The 20,205-nt window shown below is 36.9% G+C and overlaps 1 protein-coding gene across 1 annotated transcript in view; it reads left to right on the top strand.

Annotated features, from left to right (window-relative positions):
* GRB14 (growth factor receptor bound protein 14) overlaps positions 1-20,205 on the top strand; it is a 66,423-nt gene that overhangs the window by 1,696 nt on the left and 44,522 nt on the right. The window contains 1 exon segment of the mRNA XM_037396682.1: positions 20-152. Coding sequence (XP_037252579.1) covers positions 20-152 — 133 coding nt within the window.

Here is a 20,205-nt window from a genome sequence, read left to right as displayed (position 1 = left end):
ATGTATTTTGTTGAAATAGGAGAAAAAAGAAAGACGACAATATTTTGGAGATCCCATCAATTCCAAATCCTTTCCCCGAGCTGTGTTGCTCTCCATTTGCATCAGTTTTGTCAGCCAGTCTGTTGCCCAAGGCAACTTCAAGAAAAAAGCAGGTAAGATTTATAAATAATTATTTGACAAATACTAAATTGGTTTCATGAAAGCTTGAGGAAAAGCTCAGTTAACTATTAAGTTATTTTTCTAATAAAGGTGTTCCATATTTCTGTAATTGGGTGAAATTTTCTCTGTAGGTCATTGATGAGTGTAGAAAATGAGGTTTCAGGATCTGTGACTTAAGACGTGACTGTTCTTTCACAGAGTCTACATGACTGCAAATTTTTTGGGTAAAGCGGAACCAGGGGTGGGCAGGCGGTACTTTATGTCCTTAAATGAGAAGTTAATTTATTTCTTTCCTTCCTCCCCACCTCCAGTTACTGTCACAAGTGCTATAGCACGGAGGGTTCTAACAGTTGCTGAGCAGCTTCTTTTGTCTGAAGGTCTAATTTTGCTAGGATAATGGAATAAAATTGATGGGGAAGGAGCAAATGCTGTGTACATGGCTGTATTTGATATGCACGTGTGTTTACCTGCGTATGGCCACTGCTACTATTTCCATAACCTTAAGCTGTAAGCCAAGGGAAGTTCTGAGCGGGCAGGCAGACCTGGCAGTGCTCTGTCTTAGTATTATCACCCACAGTGCATTTGTTATCCTGAGCAGGGGTAGAGGTTGAAGAGAGAGAGTTTCCAATTAATGGAGATTACTGGTGTCAGAGATCTGTTTTGCTCTTTGAAAGCTTACCAGTCTCATTTTTATTTTCTTGATACTGGGAAGTGTTCTAACAAGGACCTCCTTCACGTTTGTGGTGGCCTGCGAGATCTTTGTTAAGACAGTCTTAACAGTTTTAGGGGTGGTATTGGAGGTGTAAGAACTTACACTGCTGCTGTTTATTTGGTTTTGATGATAGATGTCTGGAAGCTGAAGTTTCTTGTAGTTATATTAACTTTCCTGAAGCTGCCCAGCCATGGCTGTTTCTGTGCACCTGCCAGAGAACTTCACTGGCAAAGTCTTGGCTGGCGTCCTAAGGAGGAACCTTTTCCCTCCTTCCCCAGTGAAAAATATGTATGTGTCTGGGAAATGGTGCTGATTCTATCTTGCCATTTTTTGCCTGTGTTCTAAAAATAGCTATGGTGTCTTCCTGGACTGCTTTTATTACTTTTAGTTCTTCCCTACAACAGCAATGATAATCTGAGGCATTTCTGGTCAGTGTGTATCTAAACATTGCTGATGCAGTGGGGTAAACTTGGGCTAGTTTCACGCTTGGGTAAGGTGGAAGCATTGATAGTCTCTGCAGAGGCAGGAGAAACACCAAATTTGTAGCATTATTTTTCAGAACATAAGGACTGGAAGTCACATTTAAAGAAATTGTTTTACATTACTCATATTGCTGGCTTAAATTCCACTCATTGCGGTAATCTTTGTGCCTGCAACTGGAAAGTAGATTTCCCAAGCATGATTTAACACACAAGGGTCAACTATCTGCTTTTGTGCCCTGTCACGTTTAAAATTACTGACTGGCTTGATCAGTTAAACCAGCTAAGTGTTAGCTTCAGTCTCTCAGAAGCTTCACTGATTTTGCTCTTGTTTCTTCATAAAGGCTGTTGTCATGCCTTTTGTGACAATTTCTTCTCACAGTCCTTAAATTCCTCTGGTTTTCCATTTAGGAATGTAGTGCCCTCTCTGGTAGAAGCAGGATCAAGAACAACTGATTTGCTGACAGAAACGAGCTAAAATGACAATAGTCTGTGGAGGGTCTGGTCCGTTTTCCAGTTACCAGAAGAACTGAGAGGAGTCTTCCTGTTATTTTCTGGAGACGTTTTAACAAGTCCATGGTTTCTGTCAAAAAGTCTTTCACCTAGGGGTACCTGTTTATGGCTGCTGCAGGAGAAATGGTACTGGGCTAAGTAGACCTTTTGCCAGATCCAGCATGACTGTTCTGTTCTTCATGTAGAGTTTTTAAAGGTTAAGGCCAAATGGGAACTGTTGAGTTAAGATTTTATCTTTGAAATTCAGGTTGAAGTCTTCTAAAATGTTTGTAACTTGCACGTTTATATTACTTAGGTTTAAAAAGGAGGGAGGGGGAATGCTGAGCAGGTGTGCAAAGAGGAGAAGTTAGCTGGCTGTGACTGTGACTTCCTACAGTTGGCTGCAGAGGCTGTGCTTTGAAATGTGGTGTTTCCACCCCATGTTCTGATTTTGCCAATTTTGTAACAGCTCTGTCTGCAAGTACCTAATCCATATACAAAAATTTCATTGAATATACCCCCGAGGTCATGAATGTTCCTATTACAGTTTGCCAGTTTCCTAATTCTTAGGAGAAACCAGCTACACTTATGCACTTTTTTTTGGTATAGTGTTGACAGCTGTCAGATTTTTTTCTGTTGCCTCTCTGATGATCTACATATGTTTTCAGCGATTCTTCTTTTAGATTGCTTTCTTTCTGATGGAATTTCTTTTTCTGCCGTGTTTTTAATTTCAGGCATAATAAAGAAAAATTACAGAGTGAATTTCTACTTATGTCTAGTAGGTAACTATTATCAAAATAGGTGTTTCTAAAAGAAAAAAAAACACCCAAAGTTATGCCACTTCTGTCTTGTTTTTCTCTCCAGAAAAGATTTTCTGCTTCCAGGGGAAAAAAGAAGTTGTTGCAGTTATCTACTGTCTTATTCATAGCACCTACGACATCTGAAATCTTTCCTCTTCTGAATAGATTATTACATTATTTTGAATTCTTGTTTTTCTAAGCTGAAGTTCTTACTTTCTTCTGATCTTTATCATAAGCCTCTCAAACACGAACGTGCTGCTTGAACAGTATGTCTGTTTGTGGGGTTGACTTACTGGAAATAAGTTTATAAAAGCAAATCGGTAAAAGTCATGTGGCAGAATAGCGAGTTGCCTCTGTGCTTGGGAAGTAGGACACCTGTGTGTCCGAACAGGATTCACTCTGCCTCATCAACACAGCCGTCCATCCCCTTTCCCCCCCTCCCTACAGTTTGGGAGAGTTGTCTGTTATATCCTCTCAGAATCATAATTGTGACGTGTTAACAGTCATAAGAACAGACTTTCCTTAAGAGGCAACCTTGACTATTTTTTTCTCTTTTAATTTAAAAAATGAAGGGAGGGAGAATGATGGGGTTCAAAATAAGGAGCAAAAGTATAGAGTCAGTGTAGTGACAAATTTTATTATCCTAGATGGAGGACTGGGTACTGGGAGGATGGAAAGAACAGACCAAGCTGCTAAGAACGTGCAGACTTGTGCCTCAGATGACCTGTTCGCAGGGGAGCATTTCATGGAGGTGACCCTGTGGAGCTGATGTTATGGTATCACACCCGTGTTTGGGAAGGTGGAATTTTGAGGCGTTTTACGAGTGGGAGTGGGATTACGTATTTAACGTCCTCATCCTTAAGGGAGTAATACAGAGATGGAATCAACAGCTGAATGTATGGATGGCAAGATCTCCGTTGTGGATTGAGCAATCGGTTCTGTAAAAAATCATCAGGTTTGGTATCCTTGTAAGAAATGTAGGAGGGAGTTGAGTGCTTTTGGCATGGGTAATGTTGTATTTATATATGTTCAGATAAAATGAATTTTATGCTTCAGGGTGGAAGACTCTTATCTGAAAAGGCCAAAAACCCCCAATCATCTTTCCTCTCATGTCCAACACAGCATGGTCAACTAGGTGGATGGTGGGAAATGTCGCCTTCCTCTGAGAAAGCGACCATTTGCTGTTATTAGGTGGAGTTTGTAAACTTGTATGGAAAATCTAACTGTGTCTTAAAATCTGTGTTCTCTAAGAAGTGTCAAAGAACTGAAAATATAAAACACTTTGTACTTTTGTCTCTAATTATGATCAAAATGGATATTAGTAGGGAAAAATGTTAACTGTAAAAATCATGTTCTGTTCTTTAGTATACTTTTGGTTTTTATTTGGTCAAGTGAATTAAAAAGAGGTTACTAGAGTTTTATGAAAGCTTATTTTTTTAGGTTTTTCTGAAAACAAAACCTGTATCATTTGCACTGGAGCAACAGTTATTGCCCTGCTCAAGGGTAAGCCAAAAAGTGTTTCATCACAAAAGTAGTTCAAGGTAATTAGTACCTTGTTTCTTTAAATTAAATTAGAAGTGCAGAAATAAAACTCAAGTAAATCTCAAGGTGAAGAACAGTCAAATCTTTGGAATTTTATCTTGCCTCTTTTGTCTTTCTTGATGTTCTAAACAAGTAGATAGTTTATAATTTAGAATCCAAATCTACTCCCACAATGGTCTTTCCAGGAAATAAATTGTATAATGAGACCTCAAATACATATTTGAGACCTCAAATGCACATTTGATTGTGGTGGAACATCAATTGTCTTTTTGCATTAACAAAGATTTTCATGTAAAGCTCTTTGGAAAGAACTGAAAGGAGCTTTATGATGAAGAGCAGATGTTTCTTTAAATGTGTGCTATTATAATTTTATGAATACTATTGAGCAGTGACTGTTGTAATTGGAGTACCCTTAATTTTTTTAACAGCTATAGTTTAGGGTCTTCTAGAGTACCCACTTGAAACCTCCTCCTCCAAAATTTTACATATAATTGTGCTAGCAGACCTAAATGGCTAAGTATCTGGTACTTAGACTTTTTAATTACAGATTTTTTGACTGAATTCCTGTTTTCTCTCAACTTTTAAACACACAAATGAAAGGATTTTTATTGAAATGCGATAATTCATGATTTCCCAACAGTTTCTAAGGGTTGAAAATATCTTTTCCAACCAAAAGATTATTAGTTAAATTTCCTCTGTAATTCCAGTCTGTCTGTTTCTTGTCAGATTTCTTTCCAGGTTGGAGAGCATTGCACATTACCTCCTTTATCAGTTCTCAATCTTTTTTCTCTCCGGCTCCTAAGCATAGATCTGTTTTTCCCATGTCTGCCCTTTAAATTGCACAAAAAACCCCCACCCCAACCTTGGAGTTTGAAAAGCAGGAGGGAAGGGAAAAAGTCTTTCCAACCAATTTACAGATTAACAAAAACCCCATCCTGTACAGAACCACCTTAAGGAGATCAGAGTTTTTACGTGAAGTCTGTAATATAAGATTTGATTCAATTGAACTGCTTTTTGTGGTGTGTCTCATCTGGTGGCTTCTGCTCCAGTTTCTGTGGTCTGTTCTTCATTTGAATGACTTGTACCCTCCCACCAAGGAAAGATTTATTACTATTACAGTAGATTAAAATTATTTAAAACCCTATTAAAACTTGCCGGTTTAATGTATGTACCTTTGTGCTTTGACCAGTCGCCTGAACACTGTTGCAGAAAGTCACAAGTATATCTAGGTAAAAAATCAGAGGCAGAGTTGAACAATTGCTTGTTTCAGCAATAAGGAATATCTCCTGGTTTATATTGAGGTGGCATAGCACAAGCTGTCTGATACAGCAGCCTGGGGAAACTTCACAGTAATCACCTGTTTGTGGTTTTTTCCCCTGTATTTTACTTTACCTTCTTTACATTGATTCATTCATTAGTGTATTTTTGTTCTAAAGAATAGCAATTGCTTTCTGTCTTACTTCACATGAACCCTGCAATGTTGTTACATATTAACGCTGTACTTTGTTACCTGTCCAAAACAACCCAAGCAAAGACTAAACGTTCTAACTTCACAAAAATAGCATGTGTTTGTTTTTTTTTTTTTCTACACCACCCCTCCCCCCCCTTTCTAATGAGCAAGAAAACAAGGTCATTCTAACTTTTCTGGTTACTAAGGTATTGCCTCTGCAAGCTTGCTGTTTAATTCACTTACATCAGAAAATAAAAAAAAATATGAGTGCTGTCAAAGATTCTGGTAAACATTTTGCCAATGTTTGTCAAATGGGAATGATTTTAATCATCCTTTCGATTTTCATTGTTCTGGGCATCATCAGCCTTAAAGTCAAAACTGAAGTTTCTTATCTTTCCTGTTATGACTGTTTCTCCATAAAAGAAACTTGCCATTTCTCTGCCATTGGGAAGTTATATTTAGAACAAGAAACCTCTGTACATTGCAGTAGGTCTAATTCTTTGTAGAAAACCTCTGTAAGTCTGAAAACCTTGATTCTCCAAAAAGCAATTCCTTTAATATTAATCTCTTGAATTCTGAGTTGACTACCGGGTATGTTGGTCCTGTGACACCTCTAGCACTATGTAATTATGAGGTGGCTAGAGCAGGCAATGATAAAACCAGTCTCAATTTCTTTGAATATATGAGACTTGACAGTTAAAGCCAGCTGAAACTGCAGGGGACTTCTGCTCTAATGTTGCTGAGTCACTTTTGATAACTCAGTTTTAGTGAGTTGGCTTTAAAAGATTAATGGATGCTTGGATAGATGCTGATGAATGAGCTTGAATTCTCATACTTTTCAGAAGGGAATGAGATGTTGTACATACTAACGCTGTTCTTATTCATAATTGTTCCCAGGGATGGGTGCATTTGTTAGGGTTAGGGTAGAGAACTGAGAAGTTCAGGTCATGTTGTGGCAGCTCCTGACCTGCTGTAGACAGATCCATGATTAAATAAATATTTTATTGACAGATTTTTTTTCCAGGTGGCTTCTCATTCGTGGCATTGTCAGTAAGAGACAATGTGGTAAGTGGGGGATGCAGGATGTCGGTATTGTAACAGCAGAATGCTATTGACGTCTTCCCTTTACAGACCACTGTCTGAACTGTCTTTTGATCAAACATTCCCATCTGATGTCCAGGGTCTCACAGTCTAGGTTAATCAGAGTAGTGTTTAGTAATAGTCATAATGGTATCATTTATTCTAGATTAACGTTATGATTCACATTGAAGAAATTATCTGGATTGTTGTTTAAAGGCATTATTAAACTAGAAGACCTGAATCTGTTGTTTTTGAAGCGAGACTCCTCCCAAAGTATTGAAAGCTTTTCTATTCCCCAAAGGACTGTTTTTTACAGTCTTAAAAGACTTAAATGGCAGAGGTTTTAAGCATGCACATTTAGAATTAAAGTTCATGTCTGGATGTGTGTGAGAGTTCCACAGATCATTTTTGGGTTTTTGTTGCTACAACAGTCTCTATTCTCAGCCAGATAAGAATGAGACTGAGCTTTACGTACTTTTGTATTCTTCTGGTATTCATTTCATTTTTCCTCAGTTTTCTTTTCTGGTCTTAAAAAAACTCTGTGGTCCTGTTCTGGTCTACTTCTGTCATTTCATTGACAAGTAAACACCTGTTGTATTTCATGTTCATCTGTTTTTATAACATAAACGATTTCATAGTTGTGTAGTCAATGATGAATAGCTAAATTACCTGAAATGCTGCAAGTTTGTTAAAGCTGAGAACTTAAGTCTCTTGTTGAAGGTTTCTGACTTTGACCTCCTTTGAATTAAAAGCTGCGCAACAGATGGAGAATATACCAAGTAGTTTATCACACATTTTACAGTACTTAAGCTAACATAAGATGATCAGAAATTTTATGATTTTATCACAGTAAAACTTTATTATCCTAGCCTTGGGGCATTAACTGAAGAATAGAGCTCAAACTCAGGTCCATTTCTGGTAGAAGTTTTGGTGCAGATTTTAGCATATCCTTGGGCTGTTGCATTTCTGATGTTCTGACAGTTATTACCTCTTCAAGTAAGAGCTTGAGAACTATAGAAACAGGCAGAGAAATATCCCCATCCTACTTCTGTGCATAAATGTTGCCACAGTAAGAATAATTTAGATTTTACATAAAATATACCTCTGCATAAACATCAGCATTAAACCTGGTTAGTTTTCACCAGTTGGAATTAACTAGATCATGCATATAGTGTAGTCTTTAATATTTGTGATTAGTAAAACAATTTCATAGTCGTTATACATGTGTATCTTCTTGTAAATTATTTACAATAGATAGCTGAGGACTTGTTCTTTCACATAATAATTCCAGAGCCACTAAGACAGTACTGTGGGGTTTTTTTCCCCAATTTTAGCTTCATCATCTTTTAAACTCTTTGCAGTGGTATTCTTTATGCTGCGCCAATATATTTAAGAGAACTAGCTAGAATTTGTATGGGAAATCGGACCCCATTGGATATGGGACTATTAGAATAGAAAAAGGACTCCTTGTTTTTTAAGTTGCCATCTTGGCCCTCTCCCATGCTTCAGTTGCCTTTGCTTTCAGGACCAAGTTCCCTTGTGTAAGAAAAAGTATAGAAACTGGCAATAACCTGAGATCACTTACCATTCTCAGCACCCTATTTCATACAGCGTAGTAGAGGACAATCGGTACTCTGTGTCTTGACATGTGCAAAGTCAAGTATAGATGAGTACTTTAGGATAAGAGTAGTCTTCTCGCTTCGGCACATGTATAGCAGGAACCAGGATGGCCAGGCAGTGAGAGCATCAAAATCCTGTTACTGACAGATGATGTTGATTTCTTTGTGTGCATGTGCCACCCATAGAGCTTCCAGTTGGGGATTCCAGGGCTCAGGGATTCCAAAATCTTCTAGCAGCTGATTATTTCTATTAACAAGAAAGGATAGAACTCTAGCAAGTGTGAAATTATGCAATGATAAGTAACCCTGGCCATATTCTCCTTGTTTGTCTTCATCATGTTTAAAGCTGTTACTTCTGAGGGAATTCACACCCATATGACTGCCTTTAGTTTGGCAATGAAGATAAAGGGCAGCCTTCAAGATAGTGTACTTAAGTGTGTCTTCCATGTTAGAGTCCTGATGGGAGTCACCTCAAATGGGAAGATTAAAAAAACCTGCTAATCAGGCCAAAGAAAATTTTTCAAGAAGGGCAGTTGTGGGAGGAGGAGTTAAGAGGGAGAAGAAACTAGACCTCTTTGCTCTATAACTGTGAACTTTCTTTTCTCCTGTTTCAGTCACAGAACATTCATTTGCAGCTAATCAACTCATATTTTAGCCCAGTAGTGTATATGATATTTAATACTTATGTCTCAAGAGAGAAGTGTATATCAGTTATCTTAGAGGTGTGCCTGTGCTTCTAATTAGGATACCGATGGATTGTTCCTACCTACTTCTAGTATGTATGCATGTGCTGCGTACTAGTATGTCTATCTCTTTGCTTCTTAACTAGATAATATGTCCCACAGGAAAACTAGATATGGGAGATTGCTTTGTGATCAGAACTGGATTTTCAATGATTGCATTCTTAGGCTATAAAATAGCCTTTTTATATTAGTTATGTTAACTCCTGTTACTGATTGCATTAAGACTTGGAGTTTATGAACAGCTGCAAGCACTTTATAATGGTACAGAAATGGTATCAACTGCTGAGAAACAGGCTGGAAGTTTGCAAGAATTTGTTCTCATAATCACTAGAGTTTACTCCTATGTAGTGAGAAGGAAGCCTGTGCAGTATCAGGGTTTTCTCATAACTCCATCAACACCACTCCATTGGTGTGCTTTTCAGTCAGGCCCGAACCTATTAATTGTGAAACTAGGCAGCTGAAAAACTTTGGACGGAGTGTGTGTAACAAGGCTTTAAGATCCCACAAGTTTGTAAGGAGAATAGGTGAGGACGGAAACCTGCATTATGGTCTTTGATACTGCAAAATCTAGAGCCGCATTAAAAAGCAGTGCTCAGATTTTTGCCATTGTTCTTGCAGTGTGACCCCTTCTGTGATCCTTCAAGCGGGGATCAACAATCTGGTGAGAGAAGATTTTTTTTCCAGGCTTGTGTGACTTTCTGTAACATCAGCCCCTCTCTGATTAGCATGTTGTAGTATTAAGGATCCAGTAACAGTGTCTTCCACTTTGGTAAACAGACAGGATCTGCCTAGTTTCTGTCTAGTACACTCATTAGGGCTAAAGGAAAAGTGTCCATATCCTGATTTTCATACTTCAACTTACTTCCCATATCTGTATCTTTTGACTAGTTACACTTAATATTTATATCTGACTGTTCTCATTAAGTTATATTTTAAAGTGATTTTCTTTGAAATTTTGTTGAAGTATGGGGGAGGGGGTGTGTGTGTGACTTGTTCAGGAGGTAACAGCTCTCTAATTTCAGATTGTCCTGGAAAGCTTTTTTACCTCTGCTGCAGTGTTGTATTAAGATTTGTGTTAAGATGTTAATTTTCTGGGTAAAATATTAATTTCTCAGGATAGACCTGGGAGAGAGCAAGGGCATTTAGATTTGTCAAATGTGGAAAAATAAGTGCTCTAAATAGTTGAAGATTAAGGGTCCTGCTTGTGATGCTGTGGAAGAAGGTTTAAATCCTTCTCTTAATTTGAAGTGATCTGGTTAGCAAGTCATTGCTCTAAATTGAGCAAAGTTGGCTCTTCCTAGTGTTTTTATAACAAATAATTCTGAATAAAAGGTATCTCACAACCAAAAGTTTTAATTGGTGGTATTCTGATAAGCTGTAGTCCACGATTTGTTAATTCTGTAATAGTAAATTACTTTGAGTTCATTGTATTAGGGTAACTTTGGAACATGGGGCTTTCAAAGGAAGTTTGTGTGTTGTCTCCTCTGGTGAACTCACTGGGCAATGACATCCATTCTTACCCAAGTGTCCACATAACTACTCATAAGTATGTTCTTAGGGTAATATGCTCCTCATTCATGGAAATGAGGAGCAACCATAAAAATGATATGCTGTGGGTTTTGTGTTGGCTTTTTTGTTGGATTTTTTTTTCTTAACATAAGATCAGAAGGAGTTGAAAGGATTTTTGAAAATGATTCCTCTTAAGTTACTTGTTAAAAAGTTTTGTACTTTGCCCTTTGTACTTCTGCCCATGAGACAATGACCTTATTAAATAACACTGAAGATTAAGCATTAATACATTTCTGAAGTTAAGTATCCAGTAGGAGGTTTGTAACTTTGTTCTTTTTTAGCAGGCACTGGGCAAACAGATAGAAGACTCATAGGTATGAAAGATAACGTCAGTCTTGTAATGATCCTGTTAACCCTTTGGCAATAACTGCAAAAGCTTATGTAAAGAATAGACTTTATGGAAAATTGGAATATGTAACTGCTGCGTCAGCTAAGCCATAGAGAAGACACAAGGTATTCTAAAATAAGAGGCCTTTGGAACAGCTGAGTAATGAACTCCTTGTGGTTGAGTGTTATTTTTCTTCTGGAACGGAGACTTCCCAAATCCTGAATGAGTTTATAAATCAGAAACTACTTGGCTTTTCAGGCCCAGAGGAGGGGCATTTCTAGGATCACTGCAGAGAAGCAGTAAGTTAGTGGAAAGGACTGAGGAGGTCTAGGCTTTTTCTGCAGAGGTATTGTGAAGAGGTGATGAAAAAATACTTACAGTCTGTATTTGTGCCTTATATGTTGGTACAAATCTTATACGAATCTGTTTTAATCTCTTCCTAAACTCTTCCAGCAGCATTACAGTTTTGAAGTAGGGATTGTCCTTACCTAAGTACAAAAATCATGACCTGGGAAATTATTTGAATAGACTTCTCTAAACAAGGTTTAAGATAGTATGTAGCATTATGACTCCAAGACAAAACACTGATTAAGTCCAAGCAGTCTCAATGTACAGGGAGGAAAATGCATGGTTTGTGGAGCTCTTGTACTTGCTTGACTGACTGCTGTTTGGTTTCTGTGTAACAGAAATACTAGCATGAGAAAGACTTCTCTTTCTCAAATGAAACTAGCTCCTTCAAAAGACAAATGTATGAAGATACTAAAACTGGAGCCAGTGATTCAGCTGTGGCACCAAGAAGCTGCCTTGTCTTTGACCACTCTCTTTCTGCAACTAGTGTTTCTCTTTGCTCTGGTTCTATGTGTATTATTAAACACATTTTAGAGTGGAAAACTGACACGATGAAAAATTGTTTTCTAATACAACCAGCAGGTAATTTTGACTGTCAGAAAATACAGTCACTGAGAATTTTTAACAAAGAATCTTGCTTTAAGTATGTTTAAGGGTAAGTTTTGACCCAGTTATATCATAGCTATAACCAGGGGGAAGAAGGAAGCTGACGTGTTAGTAATTGAAGGATAGCATTAAAAAGGAGTTCAGAATTCATATGGTACATGTTTCTTGGCCAGCAAAAGGACAGTGATCTGCTGAGAACTATGAAATGATGTATTTGGAGTTGGCTTTTCAGTGCAGGGTTTGGGATCTAGGGTTATCTTGCTTTGCCCTTAAGCTGGTCCAGCATGGTGTGTTGTTTGTAATGCCTGGCTTGTCCATACAGGCTAGAAAACGAAGAGCAGAAACCCTGAATTGTGCTGATTTTTATTTTGCGGTGTGTTAGTTTCTTAAAATAGAAGCATTTAATAGGTGGATAATTGTACAGAGAGACTGTGGTGGCTCAAACATTATTGTGAAGTTCCTAGTTATGTCATAATATGTATGTTGCTTTACAGGTAATATAGTCTGTTTTAGCACAACTGTTTCTGCAATAGAAATCAATCGTTATCAACCTTCTAAGAGGGTGTGTGTTGTGTTTAAGGAATAAGACCTTGTTACTTTTCTTTGTATAAGGGACTACAGCAGTAGAAAGACAATTGGTCCCCTCACTCAGTCACTCCAAAACCTTATTTTTTTTGTGGGGTGGTTTTAAATAAAATAGTTATTTGCCAAATGTATGCAAATGTACCTGTGCAAAAAATACCCTGTATGTGTTTCCACAGTCACGTTGGTGGTGTTCACTGACTCTTCTAGTAAAGAGATTAGGTGACTGCCTGTGCCAAGCAGAAGGGAGCACTTCCTCAAGGAAGCACAGACAGTACCACAAATAACTTACCTGACTTTATGTTGGTCTTGTGTAATAATCTTCTGCCTTAGCTTAAGGAAAAAAACAAATACAAAAAATAGCATCAAACTTTTTTATGACTTCTAATGAATTTCTATTCTCTGTTGGTTTTTTTTAATCTACGGAAGCTAAAGCTCAGCCTGATTTGCTCTTGTTACCTATAAATGCCCACATTCCTGCCTTATGTCTGGCAGTGCCAGGAATAGATCAGCTGATGTGACTCCACATCCAGTGCCTTAAGTACACCACTGACCTTCCTCTTCTAGCAGGATATCTCTATTCCATATGTTGTTACAAAACCCTTCCTTGGAGCTACAAACTCTTACGAAGAGCTTTTCAATTCTTGCCCACTCAATTTAGTCACGCTTTCTTTAGTGGCAAGAAGTAGAAGTTTTTTGTATTTTGGAGTATCTAAAAAGTATCAGCACAATGTTTTCAGAACTGTATCTGGTAGCTTAGTGACAAAAATAGGAGTGAAAACTGCATGAACATAGTCACTTTACAGAGCTGTCAAGCAAGTGAGCTGGATCTGATTTCCTTTATGTCCACCAGCAGTAGCAAAATTCTTTGCAAACCTCCCATGGACGAGTCAAATCTCATACCTGTAGAGGAAAAAGTGGTTATATATGTTTCCCTGAAGGCATAATTGGCTTTCAGAGCCCTTCTGTATCTCCCATTTATCAGCAGAACTACTCTTGACTTTCACATGGTGAAGTTATTCTGCAAGGCTTGCACTTAGCTGAGATGTCCTTTATTTTGTTTTATTTTATTTAATGAGTATTTGTGAAATTTAAGTGATAAAAATATTTCTCAATGTAATTTTTAGTACTCTTGGGTGCAGCTGATGTGTACTTTCATTAGCATAAGTAAATTACTGTTAGCATTTTTATTTAAAGTCATATCTGAATATTGGATTTTTATTACAAAGTCAAACACTACAGTTAAGTTTTTGCTTACTTCCTAAATAGGTCTGATCTGTATATCTGACTTCAGAAGACAAAATACAGATAATCGCACTGAGGAAAATAATCCTCTGCTTCACCTTGCAGACAAATAGGTCAATATTATTCATAGAACAAAAAGCAGCACATGCTTTTCAAGAGCCAAGGACCTTCAGTACCCAGGGGTAAGGAAAAATGGCTTGGGTTATTTTTATTTCTTTCCCAATAAAGCCACTAATGCAATGCACCAAGATTTAGAGTTACTGTTTCCCACATATTTTTTGATAAGATCCAAGTGAAAAAGATTATAGAGGAAGTCCTTTGTTCTGGTGCTGCAAACATATGCATGTCTAATATTCCTGTGAGTAAAATGCCTACAGGATCTGGCTCTTGTACCATAAGTTCTTTTGTGAACCTTATAGCAAAATTTTGAAGCTGTATTAACAGAATTCTGAGAACATGCTCCCATAGGAAATGAAAACTGTGTGCCTGAAAGGTAAAAACCTAATTGCAGACACTTGACATTTATCATAGCTGTCTCTAGTAGAAAAGGATGTTCATTCCAAATATTACAGAATTAACACTTTAAACTTGATCTCTAGAATAGTGTTTTATTCTTCTGATTTCTCGAAACAGCCATAAGGATTTTGGACTGGAGCCTAAGAGAGAAAAATAAAAGTAAATAAATATAATACCTTAAACCTAGAAGGTTAGTTGCTATGGATCTATTTCTGCTATAGGCTCAATGTAAAATAAGGCAAAGTTAAAACTGAACCTTTGTTATTTACCCAAGGAAATGGGCAATAGCTACTGCATTTTAATTGGTTTTATGGCTTTATTAAAAGCTCTTGTTTTAAAGCTAACTGAATAAGGATCAAATGTCTGTCTGCAAACAAATTATCTTTGATTTGGCATCAGTTTCTTACCAGCTTTTTTTATCCTGTATGTCTCATTCAAGGACAACAGGTTTTGAAAGTTTAGGAAAATATTTGTCTTTACTTTCTATTCTTTGGCAGTATTTTATTACTATTTGAGAGCTGCAGGTAGGTTTTGGGAGGGAGCTGTATTCTTTTTGTATTTACAGTGCTTGTTCTTGTTCATCAGCAGAATTTACTTAAGCCCTACTGATTTTAGGATTTCAGGAAAGTGATTTAGCATGAAAGTATAGATGCTTTGAATCTATGGATTCTCAAGTGTCTTACTGGTGCCAATGACTTGATATGTAGCTTTTGCCACTTAACAAAACTCTCAAAACAGAAAATTGCATGAAATAACATTGTTTGTCTTTAACTTGCCAGTATATAGTTTCTTATATCTTGGAGATAAGTTTTTTTTCCCCCTAGATATTCTGGGATTATTTCAGACTGTGCTCATCTCCAGTACTGAGGAAAAAACACTATTGATAATGATCCAGTGAATTTTAGCATGAATTATTGTAATGTTTGGTGAATCAGTTCTGAATGCTTCTAGGACATATACATGAGATGTGTGCTAAATAATATACTTGCAGTAACTTTTGATGAAACTACAGTAGTCTGTATATCTGATATATTGTTTGAGATGTTGTGAATGCTTAATACAAATAATGTTTGCAGAATGTCTGCAATCTTCCCCTGTGGTGAGCAATGTTTCTGATGTGAACTGCTTGTTCAAGAGTTATAAAAGAAGTCTCCAATATCACAGTTCTAACATCTGGTTAATAATTTGGTTTACAATAATTATTGCTTAGTCATGCTGCATAAAACCAGAAAACTGTTTTTCTACTATTAAGCACATTGAGACCTTTAAAAAAAAGATTATAGCTTGCCTTATCAAATAAGCTATGCAAAATTTCACCCTTTTTGACAAAGAAGAAAAGAAAAAACCTTGACTTCCTCAACAGAACCACATTAAGGAAACCAGGCTTGTTATGGAGATATTTGATACATAAAGTAAATATGCAAGTGGGGGTGATCAACAACTTGAGTTCATGAAGCAGTCTTAAATTTCACTCGCTTGTAACATTTTTCGTGCCACATTTTCAGGCCTTTGTTGCATTGCAAAGGTAGAAATTGCATTATTTTAAGTAAAAGGGGAGTTTTGCTACTGCTTTGAATAAAGGTAATTAAGAATCATAGAATTAAACTCCATGGATTCAGTGCATCTATTATGCTTAGTTGCTTTCCTGAAACCCTAAGATCAGAAGCACTGAAGAATCTTTTGTTTGCTGGAAGAAGCCAAGAGAAAAAACCCCAAAGCTGTAACCACGCAGTGTAAAGTGCTAGAATACAGTCTTTAATGACTTGGTTTTTTGTTTTGTTTTGACAGTGAAGACAAGGTTCTGAGTGATAGAAATGCATGTTGTTCTGCTTATTTTTATAGGCAGAGTTATCAGTGTAAGCCTTTCCAAGGACAGAAGATGAGTTTTCAAGCTCTTTGGTTGGTTGAATTCTAGTTACCCCTACCCCAGTGTCATCTGTAATTGGCTTTGAGTAGGACTGAATTCACATAAACGGTGACATTCACTATACCCTTAGTCTTTTCTTTGAACTGACCCTGCAGTATTTGGGTTATGAGAAGTTACGTGTTAAGGAATATCGCAAACGACTTTCTTCTGCTTCACATTATCACCTGGATGAAGGTGGGAGAGTTCTGTGAAAAGCAGGCATGAGTTTGTCTTCAAGAAGAGCAACGTTGCCTGCAGTTATGCCAGTAACTCTGCAGAAATGGGTATGGAATTTAAACCAGTCTTTGCTTAGTGTAAATAAACAACATTTATAAGAAACATTTGTATTTAATTTTCACTTTTGTTTTATTTCTCTAGTGTAGTAAGAATTTTCTGATAAATGTAGACTTTTAAAATTGCATTATAGGAAATGTTTACATAACAAATATGTTATACATAGTTGAATATTTGTTACTGTGCTTTTGCCTCAGTTACTAGAATTCTGTACCTTGTGCAAGAAATTGATTTTGCTTACAGATTAATGTAGTTTTAAAATATAAAGTGTCGTAATTGTGTTTCAGAGTGTTAAAATACACCTTTTTAGAAGGCTATGGTACTGTTCCTAATGGAGGTTTATTGGAGTCCGCTTCCTCACGCTTTTGGTCAGCCTTAAACAAAACATACTTCTTCCTCACCCTCTCTGGCTAACACCTTAATAGTGGGTGGCACATCATGTATTTTGGGAATCAGGGTAGCCCTGTACAGTGTTTCTTCATAGCCACTGTAGCTTGCCTTTTTTTTGTTACCTCACTAAAAAGTGGAAGCAATGCAAAATCATCATGTCTGTGTGCACTAGCATCATCTCGTGCAACTCTACAGATTGGGGGTGTCTGTAAAGTTAAAAATACCCACAGAAGTATGGAAATATGACTCTCTCCTAAGACAGATGTATTAACTTCTAGGAAGTTAGTACAAACAAACTGTAAGTAATTCATTAGTTCAATTTATTTTGTAAATGTGGAGATATTTTTCAAAAATTCATTGCTGCATAATGTGCCTGAATCACTGTTAATAGGCTCCCCTGTTACTCAGAGGCTTTTAATATACTAGCTGTGTGAAAAATGAAATTTCACTGAATTATTCCTACAATATTAAATGGTTCTCATGAGCAACTTACAAGGACACAGCATATATTTCCTATGGCATAAGTCTGGTGGGTCTAAAGTAGTATAGGAACACATAGCTCTTACTGATTTGTGATGCATATACTTCTGTCTTAATAGTGTGATCATATACTACTTTTCTGGTATAGTAACTTCCCTTTCAGATTTAGATGTCTGCAGGTTGTGCTCTTAAACAGTTTTATCCTTATGTTGCAGCGTATCTCTGTTACACTCCTCAAAAATACTCTTTTAAAAATTATGTTTTAACTTCTCAGCTCTCATCCTCTCAATCCCTTGGTTCCCTACTCTTCCTCTCTTCTGGACCCCAGCACTCCACCCAGTCTCAAATCTTCAGTTGTCATAGTTATTATATTTTTGGCTGTTCTTTAGTTATTTATATGTTAGGAAGTGAAGGTCTTTGTTCTTGAGCGTGTAGTTGTGTCGGATTCCTCTGGTCTGTGCACAGCAGTACTTGGTGCTATGTGAGAGAGAAGAGATGTGTAACTTTGCTCAATCTAGCATTCAGAAAGCTAGGAAACTCAGTTTTAACTGTACTGTGTATTTTAATGGATTGCATGTTTTTTTGTTGTTGTTGTTGAGAAGTGAGCATCATTCTCTGAGGAAACCTGAGGGTTTTTCTCTTTTGACAAATGTATGGTAAGAAAGATGATTTTCTGTGCATTCTCTCCTAATTCTAAAACACAAATATTTTCACACTACTACAAAACTACCTGTCAACGATTGCTAGCTTTACTTCTCTTTATCTGTGTGCTTTGTAAGCACAAAATAAAAGTACTGGAAGTAGTAGTAGGAAGCAGCGCAGGATGTTGCCTTAGGTAGGTAGGTATTTGATTATGCATAGTTGCAGAAATTCTCGAAGGCATGTGTCCTTGCTGAGGGCTCACTGTATGCCAAATTTAATAATCCTATTTATATTTGCAGTGCTTGTATCTATGCATGTAGTATTTCTCCTGAAATATCTCTTCTCTGTATTCAGAAGATGCTTTTGTTCTATCTGTAGCAATACTCACATTTCTGGAACTGGAATACTGCAGAAAGGGAAGGCAGGCAAGAAAGAGCCTTGCTTGTGAGGGGTAACATTTGTGCGGGCATATGAATGTGTATTTTTGTTTTTCTTTCTCATGGACATTGGAACCTTGGACATCATTTCTATTTTTTGTAACACAAGAAGGATCTGGAAATGTAAAAATGTTATATTAGCACTGCATAGTCAAGAGAAACCTACAAGTTAGCTCATAAAGTATTATTTTAGACTATTGATCATCCCCAAGCAATCATTATTTCTTAAATTCATGGAAAGGGTAACTGTGCAAGAAGTCTAGTTTAATTATAGTACTTAAAAAAAAAAGGCAAGTCATCTCGGTGTCCCCCCCCCCCCCCCCCCCAAAGGTAAAATTTTGCATTATCAGTGTGCTAATCTAGTGGTTCTGCCAGTATCTTGAATACATGTTTTTTCTCATTTTCATTCCAAACAGCTACGATGTTTCGTCCAAAGTTATTTCATACTTTTTTCTGTATTAAAATCTGATATGAAGTACTTATCACAGTCAACATGTTTTATTCTTAAGTAATATATTTTTAGCTAGAGCTGAAGGGCCTTGTTTAGATTCCAGAGGGTCTTTTGGCACAGGCATAAAAATGACTTGCTTAATAAGCATGGGGAATTATGCATACTGAGTACTATTACAATCAGATTTATTGTGTGCATGTATATAGACTAGACATACAATTAATCCAACACAGACTAAATGCCTTCTTTATCTTTTGTATGAATAACTTTGTACTCTTCTAAAAACGTTTTTAAGGAATTAAATTTAAATGGCCATAATGTTTTCAAATTGTTTTACACTCAGTTAAAGACCAACCGATAATTTGAGATAAACACCCACAAGTCAACTGGGCTTGTTACGTGGTAAGTAGAAGAGTAGTTATGCACCTGGTGTTGGATGCAAGGTGTATAAACAGTAAGAGTTGTAGTTTTCCTCCAGAGCAGCACGGAACTTCATAGCAAACTAGATCACACAATGTGAAAAAGCCTTGTGTACATGTATCACAGCTGAATAATTTCCAGTGATTCTTGGAGATTGTGTAGTGTGTTTTTAAATAGAAGAAATATTGATTAGAAAGTGAGGATGTGATTTAGATTGCTTAAATCTAGGACTGATATAAGAGTGCAAACATAAAGATTCTGTTGCATTTTTATTCCATTTGTTTTTCTGGCCTGAAATGACACACTGCTTTAAGCAACACTCGCCCCTCCCCCAAGGAAAAATAGTCACTTAAGCCAAATTGTACTGAGAATTGGTAATGTCTGTCTGCAAGGCTAAGAGCATGAAAGTAATTTTTCAGTTTTGCATTTGGGTTCCCTGAGATGAAAGGCCAATGTGCTAATACAGGAATTTTACATAAGGCACTTCAAGTGACATGATAATTGTGTCATTAAATGGATACTTTTTATAAAATAACTGGAGGCAGACAAAGCATTCATGTATGAAACATCTCTTCTTAAGGACAGTTTGAAAAATACTCATTTAAAGATGCATAAACAACACCCATGCCCTTTTTGTCTTTTGTAATAAAATAATTAAATAATATAATAATAAAATAACAGAAGGGGTAATGTTCTGCAAAAATTTGAAGACGGATGAGAGATTTAAGTGGGAGATGGACTTGAATATGCTTTAAAGACTTTAGGAACAGTGGTCAGAAAACCCACGGTGGTTGAGGTGAAGTACTGAATCACTGTAAGGTCTTATTTCCAACGGAATATTTGGTTTCATGACGTTGAGGGGTGTCTGAAAAGAGTAAGATGAACCTGACTGGAAATCAGGGTAGAATTAGATCT

The sequence above is a fragment of the Falco rusticolus genome, chromosome 8 (assembly GCF_015220075.1).
Source record: "Falco rusticolus isolate bFalRus1 chromosome 8, bFalRus1.pri, whole genome shotgun sequence".
NCBI classification, from domain to species: Eukaryota; Metazoa; Chordata; class Aves; order Falconiformes; family Falconidae; genus Falco; species Falco rusticolus.
This window is presented reverse-complemented; position numbering and strand designations above follow the sequence as displayed.